The sequence below is a fragment of the Cornus florida genome, unplaced genomic scaffold (genome assembly GCF_030987335.1).
Source record: "Cornus florida cultivar Cherokee Brave unplaced genomic scaffold, ASM3098733v1 CherokeeBrave_3.0.0_Hap2_Chr08, whole genome shotgun sequence".
In the NCBI taxonomy this organism is placed as follows: domain Eukaryota; kingdom Viridiplantae; phylum Streptophyta; class Magnoliopsida; order Cornales; family Cornaceae; genus Cornus; species Cornus florida.
This window is the reverse complement of record NW_026775578.1, coordinates 98,240,178-98,261,228: the sequence shown is the minus strand read 5'-3', so window position 1 is coordinate 98,261,228 and position 21,051 is coordinate 98,240,178. Positions and strand designations below refer to the sequence as shown.

General features: G+C 36.2%; 2 protein-coding genes across 5 annotated transcripts in view; both read left to right on the top strand.

Moving 5' to 3' along the window:
* Positions 1-5,465, top strand: part of LOC132268308 (outer envelope protein 39, chloroplastic) — a 29,530-nt gene extending 24,065 nt beyond the window's left edge. For 3 of the 4 annotated variants that reach the window (XM_059769148.1, XM_059769147.1, XM_059769146.1), the window contains exon 11: positions 4,799-5,465. In XM_059769148.1, coding sequence (XP_059625131.1) covers positions 4,799-4,956 — 158 coding nt within the window. In that variant the 3' untranslated portion in view covers positions 4,957-5,465. Of the gene's footprint in view, positions 1-3,690; positions 3,797-4,798 lie in introns of all 4 variants that reach the window. The other variant, XR_009469276.1, reaches the window with a different exon arrangement.
* Positions 5,466-8,991: 3,526 nt separating this feature from the next.
* LOC132270608 (uncharacterized) lies at positions 8,992-10,647 on the top strand. The gene is made up of 4 exons (XM_059771780.1): positions 8,992-9,449; positions 9,555-9,618; positions 9,700-9,985; positions 10,115-10,647. The coding sequence occupies exons 1-4, from the start codon at positions 8,992-8,994 to the stop codon at positions 10,645-10,647; spliced, it is 1,341 nt and encodes a 446-aa protein (XP_059627763.1).
* The last annotated feature ends 10,404 nt before the right edge of the window (positions 10,648-21,051 follow it).

Sequence of the window (21,051 nt, the reverse complement as noted above, 5' to 3'; positions counted from 1 at the left end):
ACAGTTTTCCTTTGACTACTGGTAATATGTAAGGCCTAAGTTCCCAATTTTCAAAAGCCCTAAGTTGCCATAAGTTGAATTTCTCCAGCTTGGCACTTTGCTTTTTTTCATGTATGGACTACTTGTATCATTCCGCATTACTTTTCGAAAAGCTACATTATTCAATATTCTACAATTTACTAGTGAATCAGGGACGCAACTATAACACTCAACTCCGTTCTCCTCTCTTTTCTACTTTTTCTCTGACAAAATCTATTGCTAGAGTCTTGTTTTTCATCTTTATCCATCATTCTCTCTTTATATTCCTCAAGTCACTTTTTAAAAAAAAAATTAAAAAATTCATATTGAGTATATATTAGCTGATGTCAAAGCACTCTCCTGAAAATTTTGTGGGTTTGATGGTGGCTGATTGTCGTAATGAAAGAAAGTTAAGAGGGAAACAACAACCAACAAGCACACAAGGTGGTCCCTTGTCCTTTTTATCATTGATAACTTCCATCTTCATACAAATTTCATAAGTACCAAATTTGAGTACAAGGTTCTTTTGAGTAGGATGGATAGAAGTGTACCTTTTCTATTTAGGATTGCATTGTAAATATTTATCATGATAAATATTAGTATTAAGTTGAAGAGTTATTATTAGGTTTTGTAGACATGCCACACAAAATATCTAGCGTGGTTCAGCAAAGCCTACATTCACGGTGGAGATTAGACGAAAGTTTTCATTATGTGCAAAATAGGAGATTACAAGTTTCAGCCCCCAAACCCTAGCTCTTGCTCTCTTTCTCTGCGATTTTTAGTGTCTCAACTAATTCACTCAAAACCCTATGCGCCCTTATATATCAGGCTACAAGAGAGTACTAAACAGGGTCCATGATCCACAAGTAAAAACCGGGTCAAACTTTTTCCTGTGTCAAAAATTTTGGGCCCACACAAAGCTCATTCAACAGGTCTCAACGCGACTCTGCACCAAATTCGGGCCACAACATCACAGCACCTTTAGCAAAATATGATAAACAACCTCAAAGTGAGGTTGATTAGGACCATGCATGTATTGACTAACCACTCCAATAGAATAAGTAATATCACAACAAGTATTTATCAAAAAAAAAAGGTAATATCACAACAAGTAACAGTAAGTTCAATTAATTTCCCAACCAGGCAGCGGTATCGCCGAACATCAGCAAACAACTCTGCTCATCATCAAGTTTGATGGTTTGATGGTAGAGTCCATAGAAGTATCAGCAAGATAAGCACCTAAGAAACTGGTTTCAGAAAGAAGATCGGGAACACATTTCCAGTGAGATGCCTTGACAAGAACGAGCAACCTCAATTCCTAGGAAATAACAAAGCACACCTATGTCTTTATTATGAAAATTTTGACCCAAATTAAGCTTATTAGGGAAAAGAAAGAAAATTTTGACCCAAATGTCATTTCAACTCTGCAATACCCGCTGAATCACTCCCTGAGACGATAATATCATCAACATACAAGACAATGGTGCCGGCAAAATAGGGGTGGCAATTTAGCCCGCGTCGCATAGAACAAAATTGGTAGGCTTTTAAGCAGGTTAGGGGCAGATTTTGTATAAGTGGTTAAACCCGAACCAGGTTCGAGACAGGGACGGATATATGCCCGCCCAGCCCCGTTTACATAATGAAATTACATCCTTTAATTCAATATACCAATACCCTTATATACATATATATACTAGTAAAAGACACATGTGATGCATGTGGTGAACTCATAAGTTAATTTGTAATATTAAGTTCAAAAAAAATTTACAAAATAATCCAAAACAAAATAATTTATTTTACAAATAATTAATTAGCAACTTGTTTTGAGTAATTGAAATTTTAGATATTTATGAAGTGAATTGTATTGTCCTTTTTCATTATTTAGAATCCAGTTAGAAAGATTAATAAAAATTTACCCTTTCTAACCTATTTTTTAATAACAATACTAAAACTCCAAATTACATAAGGCAACTCTTTTAAAAAAATAATAAAAACTGCACCGCAAGCTTGGTTTGTCAAATTTAGCGAGATTATCTCTCGTCTTGGATACTTTGCTACTATTATGACTCAGCTTTATTCATTCGATGCACAGATCGGGGTATCACTCTTCTTTTACTTTATGTTGATGTTATGATCATCACTAGAGATGATTTGATGGCAATTCAGGAGCTCAAACAATTTCTCAATCGCCAGTTCGAGATGAAGGATCTTGAACCCCTCAGTTATTTTCTTGGTCTTGAGATCACTACAACTACAAATGCTTACTACCTCACCCAAGCAAAAAACATATCGGATCTTGTTTCGAAAGCAAGCTTAACTGACAACAAGATTGTTGATACACCACTTGAGCACAACACAAGACTCAATCTACATAATGGTGTATCTCTTTGGGATGGTACATTGTATCGACAATTGGTTGGTAGTCTGGTTTATCTCACTGTCACCCTTCCAGACATCTCTCATGCCGTCCACATGGTTAGTCAGTTCATGGTTGCCCCTAGATTTACTCATTTTGCTGCAGTTCTTCGCATCCTTTGCTATCTCAAAGGCACTATGTTTCATGGGCTTTATTTTTCTTCTCGGTCGTTACTTGTTCTCCAAGAAGAAAAATATATCAAATCTTGTTTCGAAAGCAGGCTTAACTGACAACAAGATTGTTGATACACCACTTGAGCACAACACAAGACTCAATCTACATAATGGCGTATCTCTTCGGGATGGTACATTGTATCGACAATTGGTTGGTAGTCTAGTTTATCTCATTGTCACCTTTCCAGACATCTCTTATGCCGTCCACATAGTTGGTCAGTTCATGGTTTCCCCTAGATTTACTCATTTTGTTGCAGTTCTTCGCATCCTTCGCTATCTCAAAGGCACTATGTTTCATGGGCTTTATTTTTCTTCTTGGTCGTTACTTGTTCTCCGTGCCTATTCAGATGCCGACTAGGTAGGAGATCCTACATATCGTCATTCCACCATAGACTTTTGTTTCTTTCTTGGTGATTCACTTATCTCTCTTGGCACAACAAGAAACAGATTGTGGTTGCTCGATCTAGCACAGAAGCTGAGTACACGGTACTTGCTGACACTACTTCTGAGGTTCTGTGGTTGCGTTGGCTGCTTCAAGACATGGGAGTTTCTTCATCCACTGCCATTCCTATCTATTGTGATAATAGGAGTGCAATCCAAATTGCACACAATAATGTATTTCACGAGTGCACCAAACACATTGAGATCATTGCCATTTGTTCGTCATCATCTTCTTCAGAAGACCTTACAGTTGCGGTCCATTACTTCTCATAATCAGATAGCAGCTATCTTCACCAAATCGCTTCCGCCAAGCCGCTTTAATGATCTTGTTTCCAAACTCAAGATGGCTTCATATAACCCACTTGACTTTAAGGGGGCCTATTAGAGTATATTGTATATTGTATACTAGGGTTAGGGTTAGCCGTCTTCACCAACCCTCATTACCATGTATACCATTACCATATAGGGTTTACTTGCTCTCCACACATAATCTCTCTTATATAAACCCCTTTGTAGTTTGTACCCTTGTATTCATTATCTCATATCAATACAATACATTGTATTTCTCGCTCTCTCTCTCTATACTTCTAACAACATATACGCATTATGTCTCTACACAAGTTAATTGAGGAACTCTAATAGGGACATAGGAGTGAAGAGCATTTGAGTGTGAGATCAAGCTTGAAGGAGCAAGGAATTCAAGAAGGTGTTAGCCCTAAGAATCACTACAAGTGATTGCTCTTCAAGGGTAAGAACACTACAATCTTGTATGTGTGTTAAAATAAATCATTCATTCAATGTTTTCTAATGATTTACATGCTTCCTGGGACAAGACCCATTTCCAACAAATATATCCACAGTTACATGCTTTGATTGGCCTTAAACCCCCTCAACCTTCCCTTTAGGGAGGAGAGGACATACCACTCAAGCCATGGCTTTGGTAGTCAATTATACTAGTTTTGGTGTAGCAACCTATTTCTATTTCTATTTATTATTATTATTATTATTATTTTATTGAGGGTTTCATAATTGGACGTTTAACCCATTTCATATGATGGGAGTTGCTGGTGTAATGGGCGCTGCTTTGCCAAACATTATTCATGGTTCTACCATAGAATATTTGATGGTGGTGATGGTGTAGATACATTCTGTGCTTTTAACGCAACCCGAATTGAAGAAACTTATTCAATGGTCACCGCAAACTGATTTTGGTCCCAAATATTGCGTATTGGTATGGTGAATTTTAAATTTTATTTTTACCTTTCCAATATATATATATATAATCTATGTAGGGAAATACATGGGAATGCTACCTTAGCACGGAGATGAGATGGAAGTCTGTTTATTCTTTACTTTTAGGTGTGAACCATTACTGTTAAATTCTAATTCCTAGGTACTCAGGTGCAAAAGGCATGTAATGTTTCTTCATGGTAAACATCTGCACTAATAGGGACGTTGTTGGAGGCTGAATGATGAAGCAAGTCTTATTCTATCACGCTTATAACCTGTATTTAGTGAGGATGCAATGGGTCAACGATAGGATAAGAAATGTGAATTTTTCATATAATATCAGCCTGAATTGAGTGTCACCTCCCTACTCTCAGATATCCAAGATTTTTGTTTTTGGTTTTTTGTTTTTGTTTTTGGATATGTAATATTTTGTGTGTTTCTTGCATTTATAATTCCTACAGTGGTCTCTTCTTACTTTGGCTTCCAAAATTTGCATAAGCTAACGGTCTGTTTTTTACAGGGAATCCTGCTCACAGACATGGCAAACCAGGAACAGGGGTTGGGCTTGGATACGGCCTTCGTTTCAAGTCCCAGTTGGGTCGCTTGCAGGTTGATTATGCTATCAATGCATTTCAACAGAGAACTCTATACTTTGGCTTCAGCAACCTCGCTTTATGATAGTCCCAACTCCAAAAGTGGTAAATCCCATGCCTTGATCTTCATTAGGTGGTCAAGCCATCCCTTTTTGGGGGTTAGTTTGGGATGAGATACGGGTTCTAAAAGGCATTGAAGGTCCCTAATTTGGAAGAAGTAATATACCATCTGTGCTATACCAGCAGGAAAAGAATTTGTAGATCATGTTCTGAAATATCTTCAAGCTGCTGACATGAAAGGGTGTATTCATTTTGTGGGAATCAAATAACCTACTTGAACCTTTCTTCACCTGATCCTTAATCAGATTAGGCTCTTTTTGTTTATTCTTTCAGTTTAATTCACAGTGAAAATTTGAGCTCATTAATTTGTATGATAGATTTGATACCAATTATTTGATGTGTTGTGAGAGAAGGGAAAAAAGGAAAACTACATGGATAATTCATCCTCTATTTCTTTGATTTGCAACATTCTGTTTTACGAGCATGTGACAATAATGACGCTGAAACTAGGGGACTTTGATTTGTCTTTGAGCATTTTGGACATGTTTAAAGTCCTTTTTTTTTTTTTCTTTTTTTTTTTGCAATGCAGATCCTTTTATATCATTATAGACTGAATTCAAATTCAAGGCATATCCTACGTGCACATTTTATTAGTCTTTGTAGGTCTGAATTTGAGTGCAAGGGATGTCTAGGTTAAAAATGAAATGGCGTCCGAAGTGAGGTGCAAGAGGAAGAGAGTAAAGTAGAGAGGTATGGGTGTTGACTTGTTTGGGGAATTCAATTTTTTATGGTAGTGGGAATTAAATAGTTTTTTTTTTTTATTTTTATATTTTTAAGAGAGAATTTTCAAATATATCTTTTAACACGGACAAGGATCACCTCCAGTTGTACAGTAGTCTATTTTCTTCATTTTTGTAAGTAAAAGTGCATCTCAACATTTTTGTAAGGTGCATGCCAATATTTTCCTACTTTCCATTTTAATATTTTCCTACTATGCATCCTAAATATGGGTTGACGTGGCCATTTTTGGACCACTCATTTCAAAATGGAGTAAATGATACACTATTTCACTGGAGATGATTTTCATCCCTTTTAACACTTCGTAATTAGTGCACTAGTTTAATTAAAAGGATAACTTGGGAATGTTGTTTCCTTTGTTCAAAAATTGTTTGATATTTTGGGTATTCTAACTTTTTATGGTAGTGAGTGAATTTTCAAAGTTATCTTTGTTAAAAAACATAAAAGAATACTCCGTAATTAGTGCGCACGTCAATGTCAAAAAGATAGTTTAGGTATATTATGAAAAAATACATTCATTTTTTTATGGGACATTTATTTTAGGACATTTCAAAACAGAAAAATGGACAAGAATTTTGGGACAAATAGAGTATAAAAAAATAGTAAATTTACTTTGGGAATGAGACGTTTATTTTGGAGTATCTCGAAATAGAAAGATGAACAAGTATTTGAAATGGATAGAGTACTTTTCTTACTTTTTGGTGGACTATCGCTCTCTCACTTTGATTTCTAGCATCGTTATTACATATGTAATGAATATTTCTTTAAATTTCTCAACAACCATAATAGAATAATAAAATAGTTAAATAAAAGTTTTTATTAATTTTTTAATAACTAATATAAAAAACTAATAAAGTGAATAATGAGCAAGGTGGTGTGAAGGAGGAGTTGAGAGCCGTGTCACTCGCCACACGCCATTGTCGATCATCTCCACGGATGGAGAACCAAATGAAGATTGTAAAAGTTGTTTTGCCTACTTTTTGGTGGTCCCTCAATCTTTCTCTCACTTTGATTAATAGCCTCATTATTATATATGTAAAATAAATACTTCTTTAAATATTATTTTCTTTAAATTTCTCAACAACTATAATTGATTAATAAAATAATAAATGATTAAATAAAAGCTTTTATTTTAATAAAGTGCATAGTGAGATAGTGGGCTGCCACATCAAGAGAATATGCATCACTTCAATAAAGTATGCTCACCGAATGTCCGAAGGGAGTATGGTTGGTGAAATAAAGTGGATACTCTCATTAGCACACTTTAATAAAATGTGTTGATGTGACTATCTACGTTTTAAGAAGTGGATAGATAGTATTGGGTATATATACTGGATGCCTTTAAATAGAATGAAATAACCTAAGTTATTAGAAAAAGACTTAATAGTTATTGTTGGTGGATATGGAGGTGAAAAAATAAAAATAGGATGGAAACGTGAAGGTGGGTCTTTGTGAGTTTTTCTTTACTATTTCATATTAGGAGATAAAATTTGAAAATAGTGTGTCTAAGAACAAATAGAGAGGTGACGGGAGGGCCACCATATATTTCTCTGTTCGTGTAGTTGTGATGTAATTTCCTATTTTCTTTAGGAGATGCCATAACACAGTAGATATGATTGTGTGAAAAAATAAACAAATAAACATCCCCAAATTCATAAATACCTTTCAAAAATTTATAGCAGAACAATTGAATAACTGAGCAAGAAGTGAGAAAAAGAGAAAGGAAAACACAATCATTTGATTTGAAGGCAGAATCAAGGGTAATGCATAAGTACTGTTTGGTTAGATAATTCGTGATATACATCATTGATAAGAACCGAATATTTCATATTCAAGCGCCCTTAATTGCATATTTTAAAATGCTCTACCACTGAGCTATTACAAAACCTTTTTCTCTCAAGCAAGGGCGACATTGGCAACATTAGGGTTACTAGGGTTTCCGGGGAAGATGATCTCCTCCATGGAGGAGGGGCAACCTTCCTCTACCGTGGGTAACGTACCTACTCCTTCCCCTCCATCGCAGCGCCCCTCATTGAGTTCTTTACTCCAGAATTCTACGTCTAATGGCTTTACGCCATTAACTTATTATAGCAAGAACCGGAACAAGGAGTGTGTGGTTATAGAAGATGAAGATATTGCTGAAAAGTTACAATTCTGGGTGAACTCTATGGTTTGCTATGTCTTAGGGAGTAAGCCTTACTTCCCCTACTTCAAATCTTATGTTCAGAAAAGATGGAATAAGGATGCAGTGGTAGTGTCGATGAAGGATGGGTTTTTCCAGGTCCGATTTCCTTCTGAGGATGATCTACTACAAGTTCTATCTCGATTTCATACATTCCAAGGTAGAGCAATCATCGTGAAGAAATGGCATAAGAGCATACAATTGGAGCGTGATATCTTAGCCACTGTTCCCATATGGGTGAAGGTGTACGATCTTCCAGTTCATGCACGAAGTGGAACTTCAGTTTCAAAGGTGGTGTCAAACATTGCTAAACCTATATGTATGGACGATATTACTCTCTGCAAGGAGAGAGGTTTATATGTTAGAGTTTTGGCAGAGATGGAGGTGGATGGAAAATTCCCAGAAGTTATTAACACAACGCTAATGGGCTACCTTGTAAAGTACAAATTGAATATGAATGGAAGCCTCAATTATGTGGTCTGTGCAAGAAGATGGATCATAATGAGAGTATGTGTCCTTTAAACAAGATTAGAATTTCTAAACCTAAGGAGAAGTGGGTAGTGAAAAGACCTGAGAATGAGAACATGGCAGTATCCAAAAAGAATATTAGTGATAAGGGTATATCAGATGGGGATAAAGATGGTTTGAGTCCTGTAATGGTGATAAACGAGGAGGTGGAGGGCTTTACAGTGCAAAGAAAATCAAATGGCAAAGCAAAGGAAGTATCTCATGAATCACAGTTACAAGTGGTCTCCTTGAATGCATTCCAAGTTCTCGATGAATTAACTGAGAGAGAAGAAGGAGGGGATTCTAATCCAGACATTAATCAGGGTGGTGCTAGAGAGATTGAAAAGTGTAATGAGGTGATTGTACCGTCTATGCTAAAGGTGATCTCCAGACTACAGATAAGGTGCAAAGTCTAATTCAAGTGATAAAGGTGGGGGTTCCAGCATCCCCAAAGGGTGGTAATTCTTCTTCAAAGAAGAATAAAAAGAAGGAGATAGAGCTTGATCCCAGTGTGGTTAGAGTCACTAGAGGTATGATTGCAGGTGGGGCGATTCCACCAATTTCATTGTCTAAATGATCGGATTGTGGAATGTAAGAGGTCTCAATAGGCTGGCTATGCAGAAAGAAGTAAAGGCCTGGTTGAGTGGTTCCTCGATTGTGTTATGTGGTTTGGCAGAAACTAGGGTCAATAGTAGTAAGTTCCAAAGGTTGAAAGATAAAATTAGGAATAATTGGAGTTGGGACAATAATTACACAACTGATGCAGGTGGTCGAATTTGGTGTGGCTGGGATCCAATAAGATTGGATGTTTCTGTGTTACTTATTAGAGATCAAATGATGTTGTTACAGGTAGAGGTTAAAGGGTCTAATACCAAATTTTTTGTGCCTTTTATGTCTGCCAAGAATACTGATAGAGAGAGGAAAACCTTGTGGAGCGATCTTGAGGATAGTGCTCAGTTTATTGATGGGCCATGGCTTTTATTGGGGGATTGGAATGTAATCAGAATTAATGAAGAGAAGAAAGGGGGGAGGTAACATCCGCCAAGAGTTTTTCAGGATTTTAATCAGACCATTGATAACTTATTTTTGACAGAAGTACCAACATTAAATGGTATGTATACTTGGTGTAATAATAGGTACTCTAATAGGAGGATCTATGTAAAGTTGGATAAGGGTTTAATGAATGAGGAATGGGGGCAGGTTTTTTCAAATTCTCATATAATGTTAACACCTCATTTAACCTCAGATCATTGGGGTTTAAAGATGGTGCTTCCATTACAGGTTGCAGATGGGCCGAAGCCATTTAAATTTATCTCTGTGTGGAATCAACAACCTGTGGTGAAAGACTTGATTGCTGAGCTATGGAAGACAAAGACCAGTGGAGATCCAATTAAAAGACTTCTGTACAAGTTAAAACTTACTAAACAAGCAGTAAGAGATTGGAATAAGGACAAGTTTGGTTCTGTTTATGAAGAAGCTATTTCTTGTAGGAAGAATTTGGCTGCTATTCAATATCAGTTGAGGGATGATCCCTTGAATAAAAGGCTTATTCAGATTGAGAAAGAAGGTAGGATGTCTCTTGAAGCTGCCATATCAAATGAAACAATCTTACTTGCTTAGAAGTCCAGGATCAAATGGGTGAAGGAACAAGATAGATGTACTAAATTCTATTTCCAAAAAATTAAACAACACAAAGCAACGAACAATATCACTGTTATTCAAGAGGATGGGGTTTCCATCACTGATCCAAGTATCATTAAGAGCAAGTTTGTGGATCATTTTCAGAGAGCTTATGCTAATGATCAACCTGCCTTTAATGCTCCGAAAGAAAAATTCATAAGGAACAAATTGTCTGTTGAAGAGATTATAATGCTAGAAGAGGCTGTTACTAGAGAGGAAATTAAGAGTACTGTGTTATCAATGGGACCAGATAGAGCACCAAGCCCAGATGGATTCACTTCACGTTTCTTTCAGCATTTTTGGAGCATTATTGGTGAAGATTTTACTGATGCTATTTTGCAATTTTTCTCTCATCCAGAATTGGGAAGAGGGTCTAATAACACATTCATCACTTTAATCCAAAAGAAGAAAGATGCACTCAAGGTGGGAGATTATAGACCAATATCCTTGTGTAATGTATTTTATAAAGTCATTGCAAAGATTTTGGTAAATAGGCTTGCTAAGGTGTTGGGGAAGATTGTGGATAAAGAGCAAAATGCTTTCATTTAAGGAAAAAAGATTCAAAACAACATTATCATGGCACATGAGCTATTGAGAGGGTTCGGTACAAAGAGAGCAAAGCTTACATTAGCATGGAAAATTGATTTGAGGAAGGTGTATGATACAGTTCAATGGTCATTTTTTCTAGATATAATGAGGCTCTTTGGTTTTGGAAATACTTGGATTACTTGGATTCAAGTGTGCTTATCCTCCGTTTAGTTCTTAATCATTGTTAATGGTTCTCCTAATGGTTTTTTTCAGCCTAAAAGGGGGCTTCAACAAGGTTGCCCATTATCCCCCCTTATTTTTACTTTGGTCACTGAGTTTTTCAGGTATGATTGATGCTGAGGTTAAGAGTGGTAAAATTATTCCTTCAGAAGTTGCTACAAAAGCTGGTTTAACTGTCACACACCAGTTCTTCACAAATGATTTGCTAATGGTTGTCAGAGCTAATATAGCTACTACTTTATGTTTGAAAAGAACTTTGGTGAAGTTTGAAAAACTTTCTGGACTTGCTGTTAACAAAGATAAATCAGAACTTTATCTTACTAGGTTTGTGAAAAGAAGATCTGCTGTGGTAAGGGCGTTGGGTTGCAAGGTTGGAAATCTTCCATTTAATTATCTAGGCTTACCTATCACTGATAAGATGCTGAGAAGGCAAGATTGTATTAGCTTGATTGATAAAGTTATAGCTACTACAACCAGATGGAATGGCATGCACTTATCTATGGCTGGGAGAGTGGAGCTTAGCAGGGCTGTAATTATTCCTATCGTGCTCATTAGACCTCAGTTTATTCGCTACCTGCTATGGTGGTAAATTTAATTGAGAGACGAATGAGGAATTTTATTTGGGGGCATGTAGAAGATAAAAAGAGGATGCATGGTCTGAGATGGAGCAAGCTAGCTGCTCCTAAAGAGGAAGGTAGGCTGGGGATTTGACGAATAACAGATATTGATACAGCTTCAAAATGCTCTTTAGCTTGGGATTTTTTGCTGTCAAAGGACAGAATCTGGGTGGCTTGGTTTGAAAAGCATTATTTAAAACAGGCTTCTTTTTGGAATATTGTTCCAAAGATTACTTGTTCTTCTATATGGAAGAGCATTATTGCAGTAAGGGAAGTAATCAAACTCAATTGCAGATATAGAATTGGGTCTCGACATAAGATCAAGGTATTCTTAGACCCTTGGTCTGATTGACTATTTTTGAGGGAGTTGTTTAATCGCAGATTATTGAGCTATTTTAGTAGGAATAAATTGTGTTGTTTAAGTGAATTTATTGTCAATAATTAATGAAATGATGAGGCATTGATGAATGCCTCTCAGGAGGTGCTACAGGTGTTCCATAATCAGAAGATTCATGGTGGAGTTGACGTACTGACTTAGAAGAATACTTTCAGCTTTAAATCTGTTTGGGAGGTTTGCATAACCAAAAATCAAGAGGTTAGCTGGAGTGAGATCTGTTAGAGTGGAGGGAGACCTCGGTGGTCAACATATTCTGTTTTAGTGATGCATCATACTGTTTTAACTCAGTTTTATGTGAAGCGCAAAGGGTATTCTCTAGCTTCAAGGTGCTGTTTGTGTTTTAGTTGTAAGGAAACATTGGACCATGTTTTTAGCAGTTGTAAGTTCACATGGAAGGTGTGGAACACTTTATCAGAATATTGTGGATGGCAGCTACAGAGATGTTTTTCAATTCAAGAATTGGCTGACATATTTATACAGAAATTCAAAGGTAAAGGTAGTAATAAGATGGCAAGGATTGTATTTTCTGCTACTCTTTACTTCATATGGATGGAAAGGAATAACAGAGTGCAAAAGGATATTCTTCAAGATTCTTTAGAGATTACTAAGGGCATTTTGTTTGAAGTTATTGATGTCATGGGGGTATGCCTTCAAGACATTATCTAGTTTAGAATTGGATTAGATTATTTTAATTTTGCCTTTTGATGGGGGTATGCCCTCATTGTTTCCATGTACTATATTGTTTATTTTTAAAACATTCCTTCATTTAGGAAAAAAAAAATTGCATGTTTTAGTCCATTTTTGAATCAATAATGTGTACTTTATAAGCTTTTGTGTATTTCGTTTATTTTCAGGATTTGTTCCCTAAAATCAATAAAAGTAAGGATTTACGAGATTTCAAGAGACATGGATTATGGCAAGCTGAGGAATCAACCAAAATGGGTCTTAGGATCATTAACAAGCTCAACTTGAGGAAGGAAGTCAACCCAAGAGGATTTGCAAAGAAGATGAAGCACCCAAGGAAATCAAGCTTGCGTCTGGACGCAGCTTCTAAGCACAAACTTGGCGTCTGGACATCTTGTGGAAAACTTGGCTAAACAATTGCAATTAAAGAAATAAAATTCCAATAGGCAACGGAATTTCCGTCCGGATGCCCATCTCTGAGTCCGGACGTCACATGCCAGGGTCAGACATTTGCAAGCACCTAGCGCATGCAAGGAGTCCAGCATTGACAAGCTGGGTCTGAACTCCCACTTGGCTTGCCACTTATCACCTTATGGGTGGTTGCTACTTTAGGTTAGTTTACCATTTATCCATCTACATTCCTCATAATACCAACAAGGTCCCCAAAATATCTTTCTAATATATAGATACACATATCTGTATATGCATATGAAATGCCAATAACGCCCCTCACTTAAAATGAGAAAACCGGGAGAGCTTCCGAACCTAAAAATCGTCCTGACTTCTGAAAAATTCTAAAATCAATCTCATCGTCTCTAATTGACTTAAAATATTTAAAATGAACTTCTAAAACCCTTGGCTCAAGAAAATGACCAAAACAGCCCTTAAGGCCCACGTGACACGCAAAACGAGGCTCAAAAAATAAATAAAATAAATATGCAGGACATTACAGTCGCAAAGCTAGGAATTGTCATCAATTAGTGTTTGTTAGAACAATAGGGTGTGAGCCTAAGTCAAAGTTCAGTGTACTTTTGTAACGACCCGAACCCGGGGGTCCGAATTGCTAACCAGGTCCTTACCCGAACCCGAGGTCAACTAAGGACAACACCGTCTTTTCCTACATCAATACTTGAAACACAAGTCAGTCCAGGGTCCAAAATACTCCAAAGGCACAACTTTACAAAGATGGTCAAATGTACAAGTCAAAGGGAAAGAATCAGCCGGCTGAAAGCCCTTAGTTGGCTGGCCGACAGGGTAGCATGGTCGGCCAGCTGAAACGGTTATAAAAAAATGGGTGCTCTCGGGACTTTCCAAAAATATCCTGTCAGTCGGCTGGTGAAGGAGGTTCAGTCGGCCGAACCTGGGGTTTCCGTCGGCTGATGGTGAGGTTCAGTCGGCCGAAACAAGACTTCACACACTTGAACTCTCTGGAATGGTCTCCAACTGTGCTCGTTATGAACCAAACCTATGATGGACCTGTTATGTAATCAAATTCACAATTCATGGCAATAGAACATGATATAATATAGTTGAAAGGTATCTATAATTGGTCGGAATATAACTTCATTACCCATTCAACATGAAATAATTACATAGTCTCATTTTACTTCAAAATACCATCACATGTTATAGTTACAATACATGACTATGGTTCACAAAATGAATACACTTTTCTATGGATTGAGACCTTACAAAAGAATGGAACCATATATACAAAAGACGACAAAAAATGGATTTCTAGTCCTCCTTAGCCTTGTGAAGGGTCTGCGTTTACTACTTCCTTTCCGAACCCTGAAAAATATTAAATATAAGGGGTGAGCAAAGTTTGCTCAGTAGGTGGTGCCTAAGACACTCCTCTTGTGACCTCGTGAATCCAAACAATAAATAGATCAATAGGGAACGGGATCATGCTATGTCGGGAAAAGTACAACATCAATTTCAAGTTCAAAACAAACAATGCTGTGCTATGAAATGTAATGCCATGCCATGTCGCTCCCCCATTTTCAAAATCACTTACATTCTCCACTTTTCAAACCGTTAACATAACCAGTCCCTCGGTGACTCCTCGGCGACATGAGAGAAGGATTGGCTACTGTCCCTGACCCTTGGTAACTCCGCAGTGTCATTTGGGGCCTAGATAGCTCAACCACGCTAGGGTGATTTCCCTAGTTCCCTCTAGGTTATATTAACACCACGGCCCTTTGGTAATTCCTCGGCGACCGGGTTTTTCACAAAACCATTTTAATCAAAACTTTAACCCAAAATCCCTTTTTCATTCACTTCAAATCAATATACCTTTTTTCATGCCCGATGCTATGCATGTATGTCACATGCCTTTTCAATACTATGAAAATGAAGGAAATTAATACTACACAAATTAACATACTTTCTTATAATAATTTCCAACAAGTTAATAAACATCATAGGCATGAAAAATTAACACTTAGACATGTTTTTCATACAAATCAATTAATACACATAATCATGAATTTCATACACAACATTTACATCATTTTAAAGGCAATCAACTCAAATTAAACATGCTTGATAACAAATATTGGAAAAAAACTCACAAAGGAACAAAAAATTGGGAATTAGAAACCCCTACCTCACTTAGATGCAAAAACCCCCAATTTGCCCAATCCAAGCCCTAGAATTAGAAATTCCTAGGGTGCACCAAAACCACTTTTGGTCCGATCAAATTGTAGATTTCGATGCGCTCTTCGTTTTGCCGCAAACGGCTCCCAAAAATACCAAAAGATGAAGGAGAAATCAAGGATTGATTTTTTTGTTTTGAAAAGAAAAAGAAAATGGATCAAGAAGGGAGAGAGAGAGATAGCTTACGGGAGTGGGAGAAAATGTGAGGCCAACATGGCCTTTTGGCCACAATTTATATAAGTGGTGGGTCTTACCACTTTTAATTAAAAAATTTCTTTTTCTTTTTATTTTTACACCACAATTCTATATATATATATATATATACACACACACACATAACAATTCTACACCACATATAACAAATTACATAAAATAAATGTAATGCAAATGGACCTAAACAACACCCTCGTACACTACGATTCCAGTAACAGGTCTCGCATAGGACCGTTCGGTCCGAAAAATGAAAAAATGCAAAAATGACAAACCTTGCATTTCAAAGAGTCATGAACTCGATGAAATGTCCCAACCAACACTCGGACACAACCGGCACACCCCACGGTGTCCGGCACGCAAAATGAGAAAAGACGAAAATACCCTCGAAAAATCAGAAAATTCTAGAAAATGAAAAATGATAAAATTTGGAAACATTACAACTTTGCTTCAAACATAGTGGATCGTTTTGCTCTGAACGACATAGTCCATGAGTTTTTTTCTCATAACTATTAGTCGATTTTGTAACTACCAGAACCCGGGGGTCCGAATCGCTAACCGGATCCTTACCCGAACCTGAGGTCTTCTAAGGGCATTACGGTCAGTTCCAACATCGATACATAATATACATGCCATCCCAATGGTTTATACAAAAAAAATGAGATCATAGCTGCAAAAGATGTCAAGACAGTCCACTAACCCATCTAAAAAATCATAATAATTCACATCATGCTTTCAACACATGAGAAGACAAATCATGCCTTAAATATTTAACCACATTACTAATATACTCATACAACAATTTTCAATTCAAAGTCTTTGAATTTACACCACTTAATAAATAAATAGATAAATTAGAATTGCTTAAATAAAAAGGCAAAGCTTGAGGTATTAGGAAGACCCCTATCTCACTAACTAAGCAAAACTCCAATTTCAGCCCCAAGAACCCCAAAATTCAAAATCCAAAGGGTAGCCAAATTGAACTTAGCTTCGATCAAAACGTAAGCCTCGACGCGCTCGTCGACTTTGCCTTTAGTGGCAAAGTCAAAATCATAATGGTTGAGCCTAGATCTTGGTTTGTTTGGAGAAGAAAATGAAAAAAGAAAAGAAAAGAAAAAGAATATAGAGAAGAAAGAAACTGCATGAAGAGAAGAAAAGAAAACTCTGGTAATGGCTACATAGTCATTATAATGACTAAAGTGGAGCCCACTAGCTTTATAAAATATATTTTGAACTTATATATATAATGTACATACACTAAACACAACACAACACATGTTTAAACACATAGCCACATAAAATGCATCAAATAGACCTACATGAGATGCAATGAACCCAAAATAAAATTCTCGTGCTCAACAACCCCGGTATGGGTCCCATCGGGGACCTCTAGGTCTGAAAAAGTAAAAAATACCAAAATGGCAATCAATGCATTTCCAAGAGTCCTGAACTCAAAGAAATGCCCCAACCAACTCTCAAACACACCTGGCACACCCCACGGTGTTCGGCATGCAAAATGAGACAAGATGAAAATAACCCCAAAAAATTGAAATAATACCATAAAATGGAAAATGGAAAAAAATCAGGATTATTACGTTCTACCTGTTGGGAAACGTGCAAGTTTTAAAAACTTTTCGAGGGATTTTGATTCATAGATCTTGATTCATCACATAGAGACAAGTTTTACGCAAAAATAAAAATATGATGTATCATTCAATTAACAGATTGAATACTTACATCAAAGCTCTGAGTAAACCTTTAAAACTTTCCTCTAAAGTGAATGTTCTCACTTATTGTAGATCCCTTAGCAAGATGCCTTCCTCTTGGATCTCCATCTTCTTGGTAATTGTTTTGCCTTTAGGAATCACTCATAAGCCTCCATGAATGACCTTGGAAAACTAGGCTTGTGGGAGCCTCCATTAGATGAGAACATAAACCCTAATTTTCTAGAGAGAGAAAATAAATTCCTTTTTCCTTCTCATTAAAAATCACCCCCTAAAATATACATAGACCATGTATATTTATAGGCAACATAAAAATAAAGAAAAGGAAACAACAAATCATTCTCCATCTCTAATTCATATGTCTCAAATCTAATATGATTCCAATATCAAGTTGGGCTATGAGTGAGAATCCATTGGGCCTATTATTTTATTGGCTACAATGAATTAATAATTGGCCCGGTCCATGGACCCAATTCAATTAATTCATAAATTAATTTCTACTCCACTAAAAGAAATTAATTGAACTCCAATTAAATAATAAATAACCTCTAAGTCAATATTGCACTTTGACCCCTCTATGCATAATTAGTTATCGGATAAATAAAGCCATCAATCCGACTACTTAATTAATATATCTATTTTGGTACCTCTGATTATTTCTGGCTCGATCACAATAAAACATTTGTTTGACAAAAATAATAATTTAAATAAATAAATATATAATAAATCATTTTGTCTAAAAACACACGAAGGCCTTCGAATTTACTTTGTGATCAACCATAATCAATACAAAATAAATACAAGTAGCAATGATGCAAATATTGAAAATATAACCCTCTAACTATTAATTACATAACTACCCAAAGTGTCGGTCTAAGGACCCCGAAGAATCCGCCGAATAAATCAAAGTAATTATTAATTAATAAAAGAGTTTATAATTTTCTCATACTTAAGAGCCAAATGCCATGACGGTGATAGGGAGTAATTGCATACGACGGCTCTCGCAATATATCTCAACCTAACGCGGATCCAGTTCAAATCTTAATTAATTATGAGTCCATCCATAATTACCGACTATGAACTATTTATGATTACTATTTCTATATCATGCATTGATTGCCATCACAAACATATATATAAATATTTCTTGTAATTACATGGACACTATCAATTTCATAGTGAATCGAAACATAATACATTGAATTCACCAATTATATAAATCATAAATATTTCAGATATGTCAGGAACATATGTCACTATAATCCAGATAGGAATTTGCTATGCCAGGGCATATAAATCCCAACAGCTCCCACTTGCCCTCATAGCCAATTCAAATTGCACCTAACTCCAATGTTATCCAGATGATGATCAAAATTATTGATCAATGACACCTTTGATAATGGATCAACAAAGTTGTGTTCCAATGCAATGTTCTAACTACAAGTGCATTTTCTTGCCGGACAATATCATGTAGAACATGATACTTCCTCTCAGTGTATCTTGTTCCTCTATGGAACCTTGGGTCATTGGTTTGGACTACTTCTGCACTATTATCACAATATAGCTCAATAGGCAGGCTAGTATACTCCACAACCTCTAAATCAGTGAGATCAAACTAATAGGCTTCCTTTGCCGCCTTTAAGGCTGCAATATATTCCACCTACAGGTTTGAGTCAGCAGTTAAAATCTGCTTAACAATCTACCAACTGATCTCCCTTCCATTAAGTGAACATACACTAAGTCATGAACCTCATAGTATCTACTTCTGATTGAAAATCAGAACTAGCATACCTGACTAGGACCATATCATCACATCCATAAATGAATATGATATCATTGGTTCTCCTTAGGTACTTAATGATATTTTTCATAATAGACCAGTTGTCAAGTCCAGTATTGGACTGATCTCTACTGACTATCCCTACTATGTAGCGGATGTCCTGTTTGGTATAGACCATGGCATATATGAGACTCTCATATGCCAAAACATATTGTTCCAGTCTCATTTGCTCAATCTCCTTTGATAATCTTGAAAAACTACTTACTAGAGAGAGCCATCCATATCAATAAAGCAAGAACTCATTCTTTGAGTTATGCATGGTCAAAACTTTATCAATGTAGGATTATTAAGATAAGCCAATTTTCCTTTTAACCTGATCTTGCAAAAGCTTGATCCTAGGAATCTAGCTTACATCCTGAAAATCCTTCATTTAAAAGTAATTGAACAACTACCTCTTTATTGATGACAAAACTTCCACATCATTCTAAATGAGTAGGATGTCATCAATATATATAGAATTAGAAAAATAATGGCATTCCCTTGTACACTCATGATTTATTCACTAAGAAATCTTCTGGTATCTTTTTGTAGATTAACTTGCCTTCCATAGGAATCACCCTACTAGAAAGTTCTACAAGATCCCAGAATTTATTAGAATACATAGATTCCAACTCTGATTTCATAGTAACTCGTCAAAACGATCTGTATCCATATCGGTTCACGCTTCCGTGTAGCTTACTGGGTCCAACTCATGTTTAACAGGGATGTCCATAATGGTCTCACCTAAAAACATGATTCTGTCGGATTGGATAATTATTTTCCCACTACATCAATGTACCGATGAAGGAATCTGTGTACTAGATGATGCTGACGCATCAATAGGGAATTCATCTATAATTCTAAATCTCTATACTAAGTGTGTTCTCATGTGGTACATCTGGTACTCATACCATATTCTCTAATACTATGCTACTAGGTATGTGATTCATAATATGATTCTCCTATAGATAAACAGTGAGTGTAAAAAATCAACTTTTATCATTGAGATCATAAAATAATCCGTCCTAGTGACTTTTAGAGTAGCTATCAAATCTATCATGCGTATGATCTGTTTCCAACTTACTTGTCTATATCAAGCGCATATGTGCAAGACTACCCCATATATGCATGTGATTTAAACTAAGATTTAGTAAAAAACACAGCTCAACGGTATCCTTGAGACAGACTAAGATAGAATGGAGTTTATCATGCGCATCGATGTCATTAACGCTAAACTCTTAAATGAAAGAGATAATGTGGCATAACTGATCTAGATCTAACCATGTTAAGTGAAATTCTGTTATTCCTATTTGACACCTAAATGCATTTAGCGTCAATTGCAGAAAACTGGCACACAACACCCTCATTGACCATATAGTCTTTGCACTATCCCAAGAAATACTCATATCCTCGATCAGATCGAAGTGTCTTGATAAGTTTACCTAATATGTGCTCCACATCATTCTTAACCTTCTTAGAATATACCAAGAGTTTAAGACTTGTGTTGCATCAGATAAACTTATCCAAAACGTGAGTAATCTTGCTTGGATGTTCATAAGACCACACGTGGCAGTGTGTACCGACTCCAATTGTCCTTTATGTCTATTTCATCTGGCTGATTAAGCCCTAAGAGTTATCTATCCTTCAAAACAGGGTTCACAAGTTTGGTTTAGGCTCCCCTGCCTCACTAGGTAATTAACCTTCTTTGACCAATCTTTGAATCTTATTTTGATTGATAACAACCCAAAAATAGACATTAAAAATACAATGAGTCAGGAATAACAATTTTTCTCTTAACATTCAATTTAGAAGATGCAACATTAGTTTTTACATCCTGCAAATCTTAAAAGTTTGTGATTATAGTATATTAACCATCTTTCAATGCACCAGAAGCAATAGCATATCTATTTAATTTTATAAAACCAATTTTACAAAATAACAACACAGTTTTTATAAACCATAAGTGAAACAAAAATTAGATTGCGTCTAACTTCTGTGCATAAAGATAGTTTTCTAATACTAATATCCTCACACTCTCTAATTTCAGCTGTAATACTCCCACTGACCTAACTACAA

Bases quoted from the DNA above. Each gene is read 5' to 3' on its own strand.
- LOC132270608 (XM_059771780.1), top strand. From the start codon at position 8,992: ATGATCGGATTGTGGAATGTAAGAGGTCTCAATAGGCTGGCTATGCAG. The intron at 9,450-9,554 runs GTAACATCCGCC...GTGTAATAATAG, and splicing joins GAAGAGAAGAAAGGGGGGAG to GTACTCTAATAGGAGGATCT. The intron at 9,986-10,114 runs GTAGGATGTCTC...AACAACACAAAG, and splicing joins TATTCAGATTGAGAAAGAAG to CAACGAACAATATCACTGTT.